This window comes from Pteropus alecto, unplaced genomic scaffold (genome assembly GCF_000325575.1).
Source record: "Pteropus alecto unplaced genomic scaffold, ASM32557v1 scaffold134, whole genome shotgun sequence".
In the NCBI taxonomy this organism is placed as follows: domain Eukaryota; kingdom Metazoa; phylum Chordata; class Mammalia; order Chiroptera; family Pteropodidae; genus Pteropus; species Pteropus alecto.
The window spans coordinates 4371376-4388025 of NW_006436283.1; the positions used below are offsets into that span (position 1 = coordinate 4371376).

The 16650-nt window shown below is 40.2% G+C and overlaps 1 protein-coding gene and 1 pseudogene across 3 annotated transcripts in view; one reads left to right on the forward strand and one right to left on the reverse strand.

Annotated features, from left to right (window-relative positions):
• ACOX1 (acyl-CoA oxidase 1) overlaps positions 1 to 15224 on the forward strand; it is a 19822-nt gene extending 4598 nt beyond the window's left edge. For 2 of the 3 annotated variants that reach the window (XM_006912207.3, XM_015589692.2), the window contains 12 exons: positions 4938 to 5098; positions 6999 to 7106; positions 8293 to 8412; positions 8561 to 8676; positions 9094 to 9263; positions 10201 to 10363; positions 10877 to 11067; positions 11337 to 11516; positions 11634 to 11739; positions 11876 to 12019; positions 12164 to 12370; positions 12988 to 15224. In XM_006912207.3, coding sequence (XP_006912269.1) covers positions 4938 to 5098; positions 6999 to 7106; positions 8293 to 8412; positions 8561 to 8676; positions 9094 to 9263; positions 10201 to 10363; positions 10877 to 11067; positions 11337 to 11516; positions 11634 to 11739; positions 11876 to 12019; positions 12164 to 12370; positions 12988 to 13038 — 1717 coding nt within the window. In that variant the 3' untranslated portion in view covers positions 13039 to 15224. The remainder of the gene's footprint in view (positions 1 to 4937; positions 5099 to 6998; positions 7107 to 8292; positions 8413 to 8560; positions 8677 to 9093; positions 9264 to 10200; positions 10364 to 10876; positions 11068 to 11336; positions 11517 to 11633; positions 11740 to 11875; positions 12020 to 12163; positions 12371 to 12987) is intronic. The other variant, XM_006912209.3, reaches the window with a different exon arrangement.
• LOC112480108 lies at positions 14299 to 14417 on the reverse strand (annotated as a pseudogene).
• Positions 15225 to 16650: the final 1426 nt, after the last annotated feature.

Consider the following 16650-nt stretch of genomic DNA (forward strand, 5'->3'; position numbering starts at 1 on the left):
CATTTTTGTGTTTGATCTGGTGCATTTTGATTTGTGAATTGGTTTAAGAAAATGTTTTTTATCGTTAACCTCCGTGGGGCCTGCAGATTCTGGTGGTGGTGTGTCGCGAACACCTTGTCAAACACCCAAGACTCTAGCTTCAGCATGGCCAAGCCTGAAGAAAGGTGTCCTAGGAAAGGAAGATAACATTCATACAGTCTTTCTGTCTTGGAGGTTGGGCTGTGTGTGTGTGTGTGTGTGTGTGTGTGTGTCCGTGTCCGTGTCCGTGTCCGTGTCTGTGTCTGTCATAATCTCAGAATCGGTTTGTGGTACAGAACCCTTTTTTTTCTTCCGTTGTTTATCATTGTAGGATGTATTACTAGTCATGCCGTTCATAGGAGGCATAGGACGTGGTCTGTTCTGAGTCTGATTGGGTCTGATGTATTTCTTTAGCTGGTCTGATCCTTCTACTTCTGTTTATAAAATACATTTCAAATATATATTTAGCCTAAATTTTGAAGGAAGAGAGGAAGAAAGGAAGACTTGAACTTTACTGGTTTGAGGAGCCCAGAAATTGGACTGAGGTCCTGCGTTGCTCTGGGCGAGTTTGCACTTGTTAGTTTTCTTTTGCTATTGCTTCTAGTTTTCCGATATTTTCTTGATATTTGAACCAACTTTGTCTTAATCTCTATAGTGTACTTTAGGTCTTGTTTCTTTCTGGAATTTGTTAGTTCACATTGGTGTTAGTTGTGCTTCATCGACTCTGTCTTTTTTTCCCAGGGAAGCCAGTTTATTAGTTAATTTGCATCGTGTGACAGTATAGGACCTTATATCAAATACATAAAAGTCCTTAAACATCAAAGAAATTAGCAGTAGAGCAACTTGTAGAAGATGAAGATTTCTTTGACTCTTTAAATTCTGAGACTTTGGAATATTGGCCGACAATGATTATTTAAAGTGTTCTCCCAGAATTGGCTGTCACTTGGAGTTTGGGATTCTTTTACCTCTACATAGCCGCAGAGAAGCGAAGAGACAGAGTGTTGCTCAGGCGCATTCCAGGATCCTCAGGAATCTTAAAATTCGGTCACCTGCAGAAAGTCTTGGTCATCAGTTTTCTCTCTTCCTTCTAGAATGTGTCTTTCCTCCTAAATATGCACCTCTATATAGGCACACCAGTCCTGACACACATTTGGTCTGTGGGTCTGTGATCCTTGATCAAAGGCAGAGCTCTGGCTGAGAAGGGCACCCTCTCCCTGGGATTCTAGCACTGGTGGGACAATCTAGCATTAATCACTCTGACCAGACATTTCTCCGGGTCGCAGAGCAGGTCGTATGTACGGTCTTCACAGATATTTGATCAAGTTCTGGTTCCTTCCTAGGGATTCTTCTTGCGTGGTGTTTTCTATTATCGTTATAGAGCTTCTATAATACATAGTTATCATCCTTAAAGATGGAGCAGTATCTTTGCATATTCCATCACTGATACTCAAATATGAAATAAAGCACCTTTCTTCCTTTGAAACTTGAAAAATAAATAATAAACTTGATTTTGTAAGTCACTAATCTCTCTCCCCTGTATCCTCACTACTCTGTCTCTCCGACGGTCCCCTGTCCTTTTTCCTAAGTGAGCCTCTTCCCTGTTGGACTTCCCGTGAGACTTGCTGTCTAGAATTATTTGGACTATTCTAATTTCCCCACTCTTCTAAATAACAGTATCAACTTCTTGACAAAAACTATGTTCTTTGGGGTTATGCCTTTAGAATATCTTTCTCAGAAATAAGTGAACGAACGTGTTATAGCTTTTATTGCATAAAGACTTTTCCTGAAACATAGAACCAGTTTACAATATGTTTAGCAACTTATTAGCATACTTGTGTCTCCATAACCCTATCAGCATGGTTACTTCAATTGTGTTTTGCTATATTAATGTATATCTAAGACTTAAAGTTTTAATTTTCCAATGCTAGCGAGCCTGGCATTATTACGTATTTTGGCTTACTGTCTGCGTTTCCCATGTATAAACTGGGACTTTCTCCTTTGAGGATTGATTCAATGGATATGCATATTGATTTTATATGATTTTATCGTATCCTTCCAATATTTTTTCTATTGCCTTCTGTTTTGTTAAACGTTTTGGCCTCGTGTGTACAATGCCTCCTTCTCTGAGTAGGTATACATTTTCTTATATTTTCCTCCAGTTTTTTTGTTTGATTTATATTTAATGCTTTGACTTGTATGTTATAGAGTGAGGAATGACTCTCACACAGTGTTATTACGTTTATTAACTGTTTGCTCTTTTTCCATTGTTATGTTCTTTCTGGTTCATCTTAGAGTTTTACAATAGTTTCAGTTTACTTCTAGAACCTTAAATATATTGATTTCTTTGTTTTTTTCCCCGAATATCCTAAACTCTGGCTCATTGTTACTTTGTAAGATATTTAAAAATCCAATAGGGTAAGCCTGCTATTGTTACCTTTCAAGATATACATGTTCTTCTAGAGGAATTCTGATCTCAATTTGTCAAATTCTAAAATATATTCTACAGGATTTTAAAATTTGTTACATTAAACCCTTTTATTTTCTTGGGAAATGTTAACTTTATTTAGTCCTTACAGCCAAGAATTAGCAATTTCTTATCTCTTATTCCTATTTTCTTTTATTCATCCTATTAATGTTTATATTTTTTCCTAATTAAATCTCCATTTTTCTGAGCCTAAGTTACTTAAATTTTAAATATTGTGTTCCTTTTGTAAATCCGTCTAGTGGGGTTTCTATTCAAATACTCCTAATCGATGAGAATGCAGTGATTTTTTTCCCTTATAACCTACCGCTTTTCTAAAATCATTTATTATTGATGGAATTGTGTTGATTTCCTAGGATTCAAATCATGCTATTCATGGAAATGCTATTTTGATTTTTTCCTCTCACATATTATTAATCTAATCATTTTGTTCTCAGTATTCACTGCCAGCCTTTCCAGCCAGAAGTCACACAGAAGGAAAGACTGGCAAAGCCTTTTGGTATTATGGTTTTAAAATAATTTACTCTAGTGCTTCACCAAGTAAAATGTTGGTGCTTTGTTATTTTAAAATAATATATCGTTATCATGCGCAGCGAACTTTTTACAACAAATACTTTATTTAAGTCAAATAGTTGTCTAGGTCGCTTTCTCTATAACATTTCTAAATTCCATCCACTTCTGAACAGTCTTAGACACAGACATTTTCCTCTTGAAAACATTCTTCAGCCTCAAAACAGTTTCTGACCATAGTCGTTTAACACCTACCCTGCTAAGTGTACTTTGTGGTAACCCTTGGTATTGGGTATTATCCCATAACAGTTCATGATACGCACCGATGCAAACCTCCTCCCATGTGTCCCATGGTGCTGCAGAGCGGCCCTTCCTTCAGCGGGAACTGCTTTGGTTTCTAGTGATGCACAACAGCCTTTCAGCCCTAAAAGTGGCTGGTTCCAGGCCATAGTTTTCAGTCCTCGTTCAAAGAGTTTTCTCTTTTCAGGTCCTAAGCATACATTTATTTTTCTCTCTAAGAGCCATTCTTTTAAAAATGGGACAGTTGGCGTTTCTTTTTGTGAGTGAAAGTCACTGTCATCCCATGGATGTGTTCTTCCAAATTTCCACTATCTTTTTAACTTTATTTTGAAATGATTATAGAGTCGTAGCGGTCCTGTGGACCCTTCTTCACCCAGTTTCCACTAGTGGAGACATCTTAGGGCTTGAGAGTTGCTCTGGTTTGGGCACCTCTTTCTGGGGTCCTCATCATTGTCCTCAGCCTGGTAGCCCTAGACTAGAAGATACGATTGGGTGATAAGATTCCTGTCCTTGTTTTGCCATTGTCTTTTTGTCCTGAAGGCATTTAATTCATATCAGCGTTAATTTCTTTGTAAAACGAGGAAGTCAGTCACAACATTCTTTGATTTTTATGTGATCAGTTAGCTGAGAGCAAGCAAGGGCCATCCTATTGGAAGATGTAACCGGTCAGTCCTTGTCTGGATAGGGTGCCCTGGGTGTCTTCTCCTTCACCTTTTATGCAACAAACCAAGAGATCTCCCCCTCCGCCCCAAACCGAGAGATCTTAAAACTGAAATGTCGTTTAGGATTATTTCTAAGCTAAAGAGAATAAGAAGAGCAATGTAGAATCGATTAAATTTAGAAAAGGATGACTTTAGAAAGTGGATTTAAAATGTACCAAGGTGTTTATTGTCATTAGTGACAACTCTTATATAATCACAGTAGAGTCTGTTGCGCATGAATCTGTTATTTGTAATTATGGTTTTCACGAGATATTGCATGTCTTTTAATTTCTGTGATTTAGAGATGAAGAGCACTGTCACTTTTTGCATTAAATTGTCTCAGCAGCACATGGCTGGATGTTCATGATGAACCTGAATGAAATAACCAGTCAGGTGACAAATGTGGATCAATGCTGAATGTTTTGTGGACAAACAAAAGATTCCAGCATTATCGAAATTGCATCTAGGAAAAACTTTCCTCGAAGAGAACTAGTATGTTTGGTCTCAACTTTCTCATCAGAGTAAATCATTGTCCAACTTCAAGTCTGCATTGCAGACGACCTCTGCAAGTGTTTCATTCCCCTTGATTTAATGGCAGGGCTGGAATCCTGCCTCGCTCACGTGGTTTTGTGCTGTACGAGCTTGGCAATCAGCAGCCAGTCCTGCCCAACCGAATGATTTTAAAGACGAGCAGTACCAGAAAACACTTGTCACCAACTTAAGGAGAATGGAAATTGCCAAGAGTTAACAAAGTAATGCAGAAGGAGGCAGTGCTCCCATCCGCTGTAAAGCCTGCCCAGCTTACTCATATTTACGGAAGGTTTGTTTTTTTTTTCTCCCTCTCCTGCTTTATCTGTTCTCATTGTTGATTCGCTCACACCTGATGACTCCTCTCTCCAATGCCCACCCTTGGCGTTCCTTTGAAGCATTCTGTACCGAGTCGGGCCTTCGCCTCTGGATCTTCACTTAGGCATGTTCCTACCCACCTTACTTCACCAGGCCACTGCGGAGCAGCAGGAGCGCTTCTTCATGCCCGCCTGGAGCTTGGAGATCATTGGCACTTATGCACAGACAGAGATGGGTCATGGTACGGTGCGTTCAGTCTACCTTCTGGGTTGAGCGGGGCTCTGTGAGCTTGGCCTGTGTGAAGTGCCCGGCACAGGTTAGCGAAGGCATCTGCGGTCGAAATGCGATCGCTGTGCAGACGCCAGGCTTTTCACACAGACACATCTTGGCAAAGACATTGTTTTGTACAGTGGAAATTAAAGGTTAAGTTATCACAGAGATAGGCTGACTTTTTTTTTCATGGTTCTCCAGAAGTTCAAAAATTACGCATCAGGCCTTATTTACTAAGGGGGTTGTCAAGTTCACTGGAGTGCTGTAGAATTTGTGTGTGTGTGGAATCCGAACCCACCTTTCTTCGTTACGGTCTGATTATTCTTACTGACACATTCACAAACTCACGCAGATTCCAGAAGAAATGCAGAATGATTGTGTGTGCTCCTTGACTTCCTGACGGGACATGAGTGGCTTACGTAACCAAAAGGTGTAGCATTTTGTACCTTGAAGTTATGTGTGCCTCGATTCAGTGAATTCAATAAAATTCTGAAGGTGACTCGGTCAGTGTTTAGAAAAGATAAGATAAGCTGAACTGGGTGTTTGGTTTCACACTATTTACCACCTTTTTTTCTTTCCATCTTTCACCTGCTTTTTTCCTTCTGTTTTGAACTCATATGTGTTTGTCATTCATTCGCTTCTGGCTTCTCTTCTACTCAGCGGTTTCAGAACCTGGTCAGATGTGTATTTACCATTTGCTCCTTATTTCTTTGCAACTTCATCTTCGTTTTATAGTTGCTTTGGCTTTCAGCTTTGGCACCAAATAGTGTTTTTTTAGGATCTTCAAAAGACTCAAAGTGGAATACTGTTTGGTTCAGCTGTGCATTTGAAAACATTTTGTCATTATCTGTTCTGTTTATGGTTACCTCGTTTTCTAAAACAGCTTCTTTGGGGAAAGGAGTCTAATCGTCTGTGTCTAGTTCCTTGGTTTCCACTCAGAAAGCTTGCGGATCACACGTGCACTGGCCATGTCCACTGTTCAGCCTGGAAGTTTCTGAACGTTGCAGAGTGTTGAGTGTTTAATGAGATCTAGCATCATCAAAGCAGCTGGGTAACAGTTCTCAGCGTTGGCTCTAGGATAACATTGAGGACGTCACTTAGAACATTTTTCTGTAACTCTTTTCAAAGAATTTTGGCACATTTGTATGAAAATTTAAAACACAAATCCCCATCCTGCTCCAGTAAACATATGAAACTGGGAACTCTTCCTGTCACACGAGTATGCCAGCCAGGACAAAGTTAAGGCCTGGCGTTGGAGATCTGCAGGGCACACTCGACTTGAAAAAGTCACTGTTCTAGGTCTTTTGCTCATGATGGTTATACCTTTTTAAGTTCTTATTCTCTACTTAAGCAGTCATTCTGAAATAAATTCTCAGTTTACAAGAACTTTAACTAGAGTCGCTTCCTGTCACATGTTAGCTGATTCTTCATGGTTGGTGTGGTAGACATGATACCTGTGAGTTGAAATTGGCATTCTCACCACTTAGAGATGGGTTTAAAGGGCAGTCGACGTCCCTGTGAAATTCATATCCTAGGATCTTAGGAAACTGTAATTCTAAGCTGCCTTTACATTGTCTTGGGTTTATCTAAATAACTTCCATATCCACTGCCATAAAGGTGCACTAAACCGAGTATAGACATGGAACACGCTTGACATTTCTATTTTCAATTTATTGGAACTATCTAATTTGCGTATAGAAAATTGTGTATCTTGGTCATCAACCGTTCGTAGCTCATCTACACGTTTTGCTGTCGTTAGATTTTACTGTTCTCCAAGATATTAGAGCTTAACGGACTGGGCGGGAGATTTCACCACGTTTCGGTTTTTCCGCATATTTTGTCTGAAGTAACTGTAACTGTGATTTCCTTAGGAACTCATCTTCGAGGCTTGGAAACCACAGCCACTTACGACCCCGAAACCCAGGAGTTCGTTCTCAATAGTCCTACCGTGACCTCCATCAAGTGGTGGCCTGGTGGGCGTAAGTGAACTTTGAACAGTTGTTGGATGTTTTCAAGATTTATCATAAGATTATGTTTCGAATGTAGAGCTTATATGAGAATATAATTTCGAAATAGAGAAAAAATTCTTAAGGCTTAAACGTGTTACAGGTATTTATACCTTTTACAAAGCACAGAGAGGACAGCTGTCTTTTACTCTTCTTTTCTTGGTTTTTCATCTGAAACGTTTCCATGTATTAGCTTCGTTTCCACAGTTGTCTTTTAAAATAACTTCATATTCCCTGTTCCATTAGTCATTTCTGTACCGAAAAGCATTCGACTGATTTCCAAATCTTTATTATAAATAGACTTTGACGTGAAACTTATGTAATATCACCTATTCTGAGTCATTGCCTTAGGATGTGTATTTCAGATAGTGTTAGTGGTTGAAGAATTTTCTCATTTATATTATGTATTTTAATATGTGACACTACATTTTCATAAGAAAAAAACTGTCACGCAAAAGAAGGTAAGTACTTCTGGATATACTAACCAAAAATGTCTTAAAGCAGCTCTCTCCTGTACAACTTTCTGCAGTGATGGAAATATTCTTTATCTTTGCTGTTCTGTATAGTAGCCACAAGCCACATATACCTACGGAGCCTTTGAAATGTAGCTAGTTGACCGGGAAACTGAATCTTTTATTCAGTTATAATTATTTAAATGCAAATAGCCACGTGTGGCCAGTGGCTAGTGGCTAGTGGCCAGTGTTTTTGGAAAGCACTGCCTTAAGGGAGAAAAAGGAAGTAATTTAAATAAATATGTTGATAGTTATACTAAATTTTCTTTATGAAAATGAGTGGAAAATAAAGTAAAACTATCTTTTAAAATGAAGAGTGGCTATCAGATCAACATATTGTACACGTTAAACTGACTCAGTATTATGTGTCAATTATATCTCAGTAAAAAGTTCTCATATATAAAAAATAAAATGGACGATTGCTTTGCCAGAATTCAATAAATTGTAATAACTATCGGCTTAAGTAGATTTCCTCCTGAAAACTGTGTGCGACACTCATAGGAAAGGCTCCCGGGCACAGTTGGCCAGGTTACTGACAGAGTCTAGCGTTCCATTTGACGTAAGCTTTTCCCCGCTTTTTTCTTTCTGTTCTTTGAAATTGTAAGAATGGTTGCTCACTCCCTCTCTTGTTCCGTTTGATGTCACAGTTGGAAAGACTTCAAATTATGCGATAGTGCTTGCCCAGCTCTACACTAAGGGGAAGTGCTATGGATTACACGCCTTCATTGTACCCATTCGTGAGATGGGAACCCACAAGCCTTTGCCAGGTTAGAATTATTCATCTGCTGTTGAGGTGAAAACTTAAACCGAGTGCTTTTTCCTGTAACAAGTATAATACACATGTAAAGAGGAGTGGGGGAAAGCCAGGGGTTCCAGAGCGTAAACATCTGGTGACTTTCCTTTCATCTGTGGTAGGTATTACCGTTGGTGACATTGGCCCCAAATTTGGCTATGATGAGGTGGATAATGGTTACCTGAAGATGGACAGTTACCGTATTCCCAGAGAAAACATGCTGATGAAGTACGCCCAGGTACACTTAGACAGAAAACAGGAGCAGAGGTGTCAAATGCAGAGCTTGCAGTGGCTTTTGATAACCACAGGGTTAGAAGGTGATAACACAGTTTTATTTCTGATGCTTCTTTTATTAGAACAGTAAAATCAAAAGCCATTGGCAGATATAAAGAGCATATTCTGGTTTGCTAAACCAGTGGGTCTCAGACTGTAGGATGCGTTAGAATCAGCTGGAGGGCTGGCTAAAACCCAGATTACTTGGCCCCTAGAGTTTCTGATTTAATAATAGGTCAGGGTGGGGACAGTTACTATATTTCAAACGAGTTCCCAAGCGATGCCGATGCTACCGTTCTGGGGACCGCATTCGAGAACCACTGGCCTAAACTGCCTCTTGGGATTAACAGAAGGAAGCCTGAGTCCCATGTTCCTTCTCCAGGTGAAGCCCGACGGCACGTACGTGAAACCCGTGAGTAACAAGCTGACCTACGGGACCATGGTGTTTGTCAGGTCCCTCCTTGTGAAAGATGCCGCTCAGTGCCTATCGAAGGCGTGCACCATTGCCATCCGGTACAGCGCCGTGAGGCACCAGTCTGAAATCGAGCCAGGGTAAGGGTGGAGTCTGAGATATCCTCGTCCTGAAGACCTGGCTTTGAGCCCGTTCAAATATCAGAATTCCCTGATGCGGTCCAGAGAAGATGCAGTGGCCGAAAAATTAACTAAGATGCCAGTGTACTGGGTCTGGTACTCAGAACCTAGACTTCCTTTTCTTAGGAGAAAAATGAGACTACCATCTTATTATTATCTTTAACCTTCTCAGGAAAACAGTACTCGTTACTTGAGCTCTAGGAAATGTTCAAAATGGTGAAGGCAATGTGAAAATTCTAATTGCTACCAACAGCTACAAACTGGATACGGTGAGAGCTACAACAAACTCGATTCCCTGTAGCGTTCGTGCCCAGGGTTTATTCCTACTTCCACCTTCCCTTGGGCGAGACTCCCTGATAACCTTTTCCCCTTAGAGAAAGAGTAAAGAAATTACTAAGAGCAGACTGCCTTAGACTTTAACTGTTTAACTGTATGTTAGGTCTTCTCCAAAACTGTAGCCAAAATATAGTCTGTTCAGCCATCTCGCGGGTTAGAGCTCTTTAACATTGCCTTCCTCCAGTGAAGTTAGCTAACTTTGATTTTGTATGTTGCCATAAGATGTAGTTTCCTTAGTCATACCGAAAAGACTAAGAAAGATATGAACTTCACAGCTAGAAAATTCTGTTTACCTAAGGCAGCTTACGGCAGTTAAGAGCTCATATATCCTATAGCCAAATAGCCTCAGTTTTAATTGAGGATCTGCCACTTGTTAGCTGTGTGACTGCAGGCCGGTTCTCATTTTTTCCATCTGTGAAACGGAGATAATAAGTGTTAACCTCACAGGGCCTTTATGAGAGTTAAATAAAGTTAATATAGCAAAATGCTTAGACTAGAACCTGGCACACGGTGAGTTCTGTTTAAGTGTTTCATTTGTTTTTTCTTTTTCTGTATACGTTAGTGAACCAGAACCACAGATTTTGGATTTTCAGACCCAACAATATAAACTCTTTCCACTCCTGGCCACTGCCTATGCCTTCCATTTTGTGGGCGCATACATTAAGGAGACCTATCATCGGGTTAATGAGGACATTGGCCAAGGGGACCTGAGTGAGTTGCCCGAGGTATGTGTTTAATCTCATTCACTGGCGAGCACTTTTCTCTTTCATATTTGCCTGTTGAATAATGTCCAGAGGAAACTACACATTGGGATTTCTTGGGAGTCCATATGTCTCAAAAGATAACAGAAATTTTTCTGATCGAAAGTGGAGTAGGTACGAAGATAACATGAGTTTTTTTCTTTAAGTTTCAGAAGTGCTGTAGCAATTTGTTAATCAAAGGATTGAGTGGTGGTCATTTGTTAATCAAAGGAACATGAGTGGTGGTCATTTGTTAATCAAAGGAACATGAGCGGTGACTTCCTGTCCAGTAGAACGGTTCAGAAGGGTGTGTGGGAGTGTTATTAATTCAGGCCAGTCAAGTGACCACGCTGCTTCAGTTACGGCTGCTTCAGTTACGTGCGTGGCAAGTGGTTTTGAAAGTGACTAGTACCGGTGGACGAGGATATGCACTTCTCATCAGAAGTCGGACTGTCAGCGCCACAGAGGTCCTGATGGCCTGTGCTGTCCCCCCTTCAGCTTCACGCGCTCACTGCCGGGCTGAAGGCGTACACCACCTGGACGGCGAGCAGTGCTATTGAAGCTTGTCGGATGGCTTGTGGCGGCCACGGCTTTTCTCACTGCAGCGGTCTCCCCAGTATTTACGTCACTTTTACCCCAACCTGCACCTTCGAGGGAGAAAACACTGTCATGATGCTGCAGACGGCTAGGTGAGAATCTTAAATCGTGATTACCCTGGTCCGCTAATAAGAGTCTGCGTCCTTCGTGTCCGTTCCCATTCCCTTGTTTTCTCTTCATGTTATATTTGTTCCCAAAAGAAATCATTTTGTCTTCTATCCCGACCCACTGTTTTTATCTTGGTGTCAGGCTAGCAAGTATGAATCACCTGTCACATAGCTTAACGTCCTTTCAAGGGTTCGTTTATTTCTGTCTCACAAGAAGCACGGTCCCTGAAAGCTCGCGTGCTGATGATTTTCAGGTTCCTGATGAAAAGCTATGACCAGGTGCGCTCAGGAAAGCTGCTGTGCGGCCTGGTGTCCTACTTGAACGACCTACCCAGTCAGCGCATCCAGCCACAGCAGGTGGCGGTCTGGCCGGCTGTGCTGGATATCAGCAGCCCCGACAGCCTGACGGAAGCGTATAAACTCCGAGCAGCCAGGTGAGCTGGCCCCTCAGGGGCTAGGACAGGCAGCCGTGGGGGCCTCTGGGGAGAAGGAAGGAGCGGGCGCTGTTGATCGTTTCCTCCAAGCCTCAGTTTTCCTTCATTTCTGAACAGATTAGTAGAAATTGCTGCGAAAACCCTTCAAGCTGAACTGAGTCACAGAAAAAGTAAGGAGGTCGCTTGGAACCTCAGTTCCATCGACCTTGTTCGAGCAAGTGAGGTCAGTGACAGTTCTCTCTCCCTCCCCCAGGCCCCACCCTTCACTCATTGTCTTAGTGCAGAGACCCTCCTCGCTGTCCTTGCAGGCCGAGTCTTTTCCAAAGGTTCTCACATTTTGGTGTTTTCTTCTTATGCAGGCACATTGCCACTATGTGACAGTTAAGCTCTTTTCAGAAAAACTCCCCAAAATTCAAGATAAATCCATCCAAGCTGTCTTGAGGAATTTATGTCTCTTATATTCTCTGTACGGAATCAGTCAGAAGGCAGGGGATTTTCTTCAGGTCAGTATTTTCTAAGTTTAGGTTTTTTGTTTTGTTTTTTTAGAAAAGTAATTGTGGTCTACTTCATAGCTGCATATGCATGTATATATATGTAAGTATCTGTCAGTCTATATATATGTCGTTTTCTTGTTTTGTTTCATTCAGGAGAGCATTCTGACAGACTCTCAAATTGCCCAAGTACACCAGCGTATCAAGGAGTTACTGACCGTCATTCGCCCAGATGCTGTTGCTTTGGTTGATGCGTTTGATTTTCAGGATATGTCACTGGGCTCTGTACTTGGCCGCTATGATGGGAATGTGTATGAGAACTTGTTTGAGTGGGCCAAGAAATCCCCACTAAACAAAGAAGAGGTAAAAAAAAAAAAAAAAAAAAAGTGTCTTTTTACCTTTTGAAATTCATTTAAATATTAAGGCGGGAAAAAGCTCTAAGAGTGGTCCATCTGTGAAAACTTTGAAAGTTCACGTGGCCACTTCAGACAGTCACTATCTGAGCAACAGGTTCATAAGGGAACTGAGTCATTCTTATAATATGCAGGTTTTTAGTTTCCTTGACTATTTAGTAACTAATTGGAAATTTTCAAACCTATACGGAAATAGAATACTATAATGCATCTCCACGTCTGTCTACTTATTGCCAGCGGTTTCATATGAGACCTCCCACCTCCCCATCTTGAAGATTATTTTGAAACAAATCCAAGATATCAGATAATTTTATCCATAGATATTTTAATATGTATCTTTAAAAGATAAGGACTCTCTAAAAACAACCATAATACCGTTCTCCCAGCAGAACAAATTAACAATAATCCTTTGATGTCATCAACTAGCCAGTGTCCAGATTTCCCCAATTGGCTCATTTCTTTTGGATCATGATCCAAATAAGGTCCAGCTAATTTCTTGCTGAAAAGTATGCTCTTTTACATTGCAAGCTCCTTATCAGTAATTTCTTCTCTCTCCATTCCCTACAGGTCCATAAATCTTTCTACAAGTACCTGAAGCCTTTGCAGTCCAAACTCTGAATGTCACGACGAGTTTATTCTGCCCCAGGAAGCAGCTGTACTCTGCTGCTCCCCTGGTACCTGCCACACAAATCTACGCGGAATCTTTATCGAATTCGGAGAGCTATAGAGCAAATGATAAATTGGCCCCTTTCCCATCTATAAATAAAAAAATGAACAGCTTACAGAAATTAAATGAAAAAAACATGTTTTTAAGTGCAATTAACACTGAAAGAGACCCGTTAAGCATTCAGAAAAAGCTTTGAGAAATGTACTCTGACTTCCATATGTACAGCTGCTGATCCCAGGAGGCCATAACTTACGATAATTAGTAAAACTTAACTACTGAGTAGTTAATTATTTTCACATCTTAATTGCACATCACTGGATATATGTGTTTTTAAGCAAAGGTATTTTTAAAAGGGTACAACCCTTCCAAGTTTTCCTGCTTAGTGTCCCTGTCACTACTGTCATGGGCCTTGGCTTAAAAGCAGGACCCGAGGCTGGATTGGGGGAAAGAAACCAATCAGAAACTTTAGTGTGAGTTTGTGCTTAACTCATCTTCTGCCTGCTTGCCCTTGGTTGCTGACATAATGTTTCTGTTTGTTCATAGTAGCATTTTTCCTACACAGGGATTTCTTCAGCACAGAGCTACTACAGGGTCATTGTCCTATGTGACTGGGAATCGATCTTCCACTCGAAGGATCCTAAAATTGTCACTGTAGTAGCACTGCAACTCCCTGTGTCCCCAACTTCTAGTGGAGGGGTAGGTAGCAAAGTTATCTCTACATAGGACTTTTGGCAGCTAATGGGACTCAGTCAGTGGTGTTTGATCTCCCTCCATCCCTGTCCCTTAACCTCTCCTGAAAGAGATGCCGGAGGAGAAGAGAGTCACAGTTCCCTCCTAGTAGAATATGTATAGGGAAAGCTCTCGGTTACGGTTACGGTAACTTTGGGTACCATAGTAACTGGTAGATTTCATATATTCTGTTATATTGGCATAAACCATTAAAATGCTTGGAAGTTACAGTACCTTGCATTAGGAAAGTAAAATCATATTTCAGGTTAACTCTTAGACCCAGGGGTAGCACAGAAAAATCTTTTGACAAACCATGTGTTCTGATTTTTGGATCAGAAAATATAATCTTTGAAGGATAAAGGATAAATGGGACTTCCATAGGATCTCTTTCTTTTTTTCGTTTAGGTGAGGCAACACCCTTGGTGGACCTCACAGATTGCAAGGAACTTGTCAGCTTACAATCCCTTATTTTTTTTTTTTTATGCCTACAGCACCTAGTCTTCCTAGTTGGTCTCTCATCCAAGTACTAACCAGGCCTGACCCTGCTTAGCTTCTGAGATCAGACGGGATCGCGCTTGTTCAGGGTGGCATGACCGCAGACATAGGATCTATTATTGTTTATCTGGCTTCATTTTCAGTCTGTTTCTAGGAGCTTTATCTGAATCGCTGAATTGTCCTTTCAGCTGAAATCTAATTTACACAATCATTGTATATTTAAAGAGTAAACGTGTACCTCTTATTGAATTTTATTCAAAAAAAATCAGTGTAAAACAACATGTCACTTGATTTTTAACCTGTTAACTGTATTTGTGACCTCTGCCTCAAACCAGTTCTAGAATCATTCTTGAGAATGTAGTATAATTCAGTGGAAATGTAACTCCTGTCTCGACCTGACAGCAAATCTATCCCAGTAGAACCCAGTAATGTGAGAATTTTAGGCCCAGCGGAAATACTGGCTGTTGACACAAGCCTTAATCTTTCCACCAGGAGAATTAATTGATAATTGTGTTCAGATTGAAGTAGAAAGCACTATGTGTTAATCTCGTTTGGGTATATCTTGACAGTCCAGTTTCTGGGGACTAACAAATTTAAATTGCTTATATTGACCTGTTAAGTGTAGAATTGTTTCAAAATTAGTGGTTAAATACCTTATTCACAGATGAATATCTGTAATCAGGATCTAAGGGTGTTTGAAATGACACCCACTTAGTCTAGCTGCATAAGTCTGGGTGGGATCTTAGAAGGTTTGAACAGGTGTAGACACTACAGAGCCACCTTCAGTTCAGCATTTTGAGTTTTATTTAAAAACTAAATCTGATACTATTTGATACTATTTTTAACATCGGAATGTATTGTCTTGAACTTTGTTCACTGTAATCAAAGAATAAAGATAGTAAAACCTCACCAATTGTACTGTCAAGAGCAAAAGAGTGTGCCTCATAATTAAACATAAGTTCAAATTATGAAGAATTTTACGATAGAGGATTAGGAGGGAGTGAGACCTGCCTGCCTGAGCTGATAGTGCTAAAATCCGCCCGAATTACTGTAGTTGACGCAGTAGCTGTGAGTGCTCAGAAATTTTTGTTTACTGCTAAAAAAAGCAAGCAGCAGATCCAGTTTGCTTGCCTGAGAAGCTAAGTTTTGGCATAGAGAAGTTTGGTTCCGTTGGGTGGTTTTGTGAGCCGTTTTCAGAGGGTACAAAGATAAACTTCAACCTAGTCACTGAGGTATATGTATATGTTCGAACGTTAGTGACCTCAAAACAGTTTGTCCCAAATCCTTTGGGGCCCTTCGTGTTCTTGTCTTTAGAACCGAAGGCTGATAAAATATCAGCTTATCTGCAGAACATTCGCTTAATTGAAACATTAACTGTGTTCACAAACTCACTGCTTGTAATTTCAGATTACATATACCTAGAGGCATTTTCTAGTTCCTTAAATTCACGTGTTGGATCTTAATTCTTGGTTTTCTTCACTGCAGGGTTTCAGCTGGAGAAATATTACTGTTCAAGTTCATGACCCTAGAGTCCCCTAGGGATTGGAAATTCTTTAGATGACTTATGCTCAGGCCCGTCTACCCCTTTCTGAGCTCTTCTCATTCATCTTATTAGGAAGAGTATAGATGCAGATGGTCTGTAACACCTGCTAAATCTTTTTACATATATGGAAGGTATGCCTGGGATTATAGGTTGTCTTCAAGCAATAGTTCCTACTGCAGCTGGAGAGAAATTGATTATTTCTCTCCAAGGAAATTGATGATTCTACCCGAAATCGAGTCTTATATTGATTCTTCTGACTCTGATAAAGCTGTCGATCCTTTTCATGGAATGTGGAAATCATTTCAGCTAATTATTTACTACTCCATTCTTGGACGAATAGACCAAGTCATGTAAATGACTAAAATGATTTTCATTTTTAAGTGTTAGTGGAGTTAAAAATTTCAGTAACTATTCCTGTGGTCTATGATAGTAAACAAACATAGAAGAAAACGTTGGAGTTAGCAGATGTGAGCTGTTGCAGACCTGCAAATTCCTAGATTATAACGGGGTTTTGGTTTATTTTGCCTTAAATTTAAGTGGGCCATTCATTATCTCAGGAAGATCGTGGAAAATTGGGAGTGATTTTAAGAACCCTGAATCAAAATATGTTGCCACAATACTGTTGACAGTTTTCATTGATTACCTAACAAATATGTGATCTTCCACATAATATTCATACTGCTGACCATTACTTTGTAAACACCATTTTATTTACAGTTGCTATGGGTTCAAGGATAGACTCTTTGGTAGTCTATAATTACTTTGCAATTTTTTTAAATTTTATTTTACTGTTGTG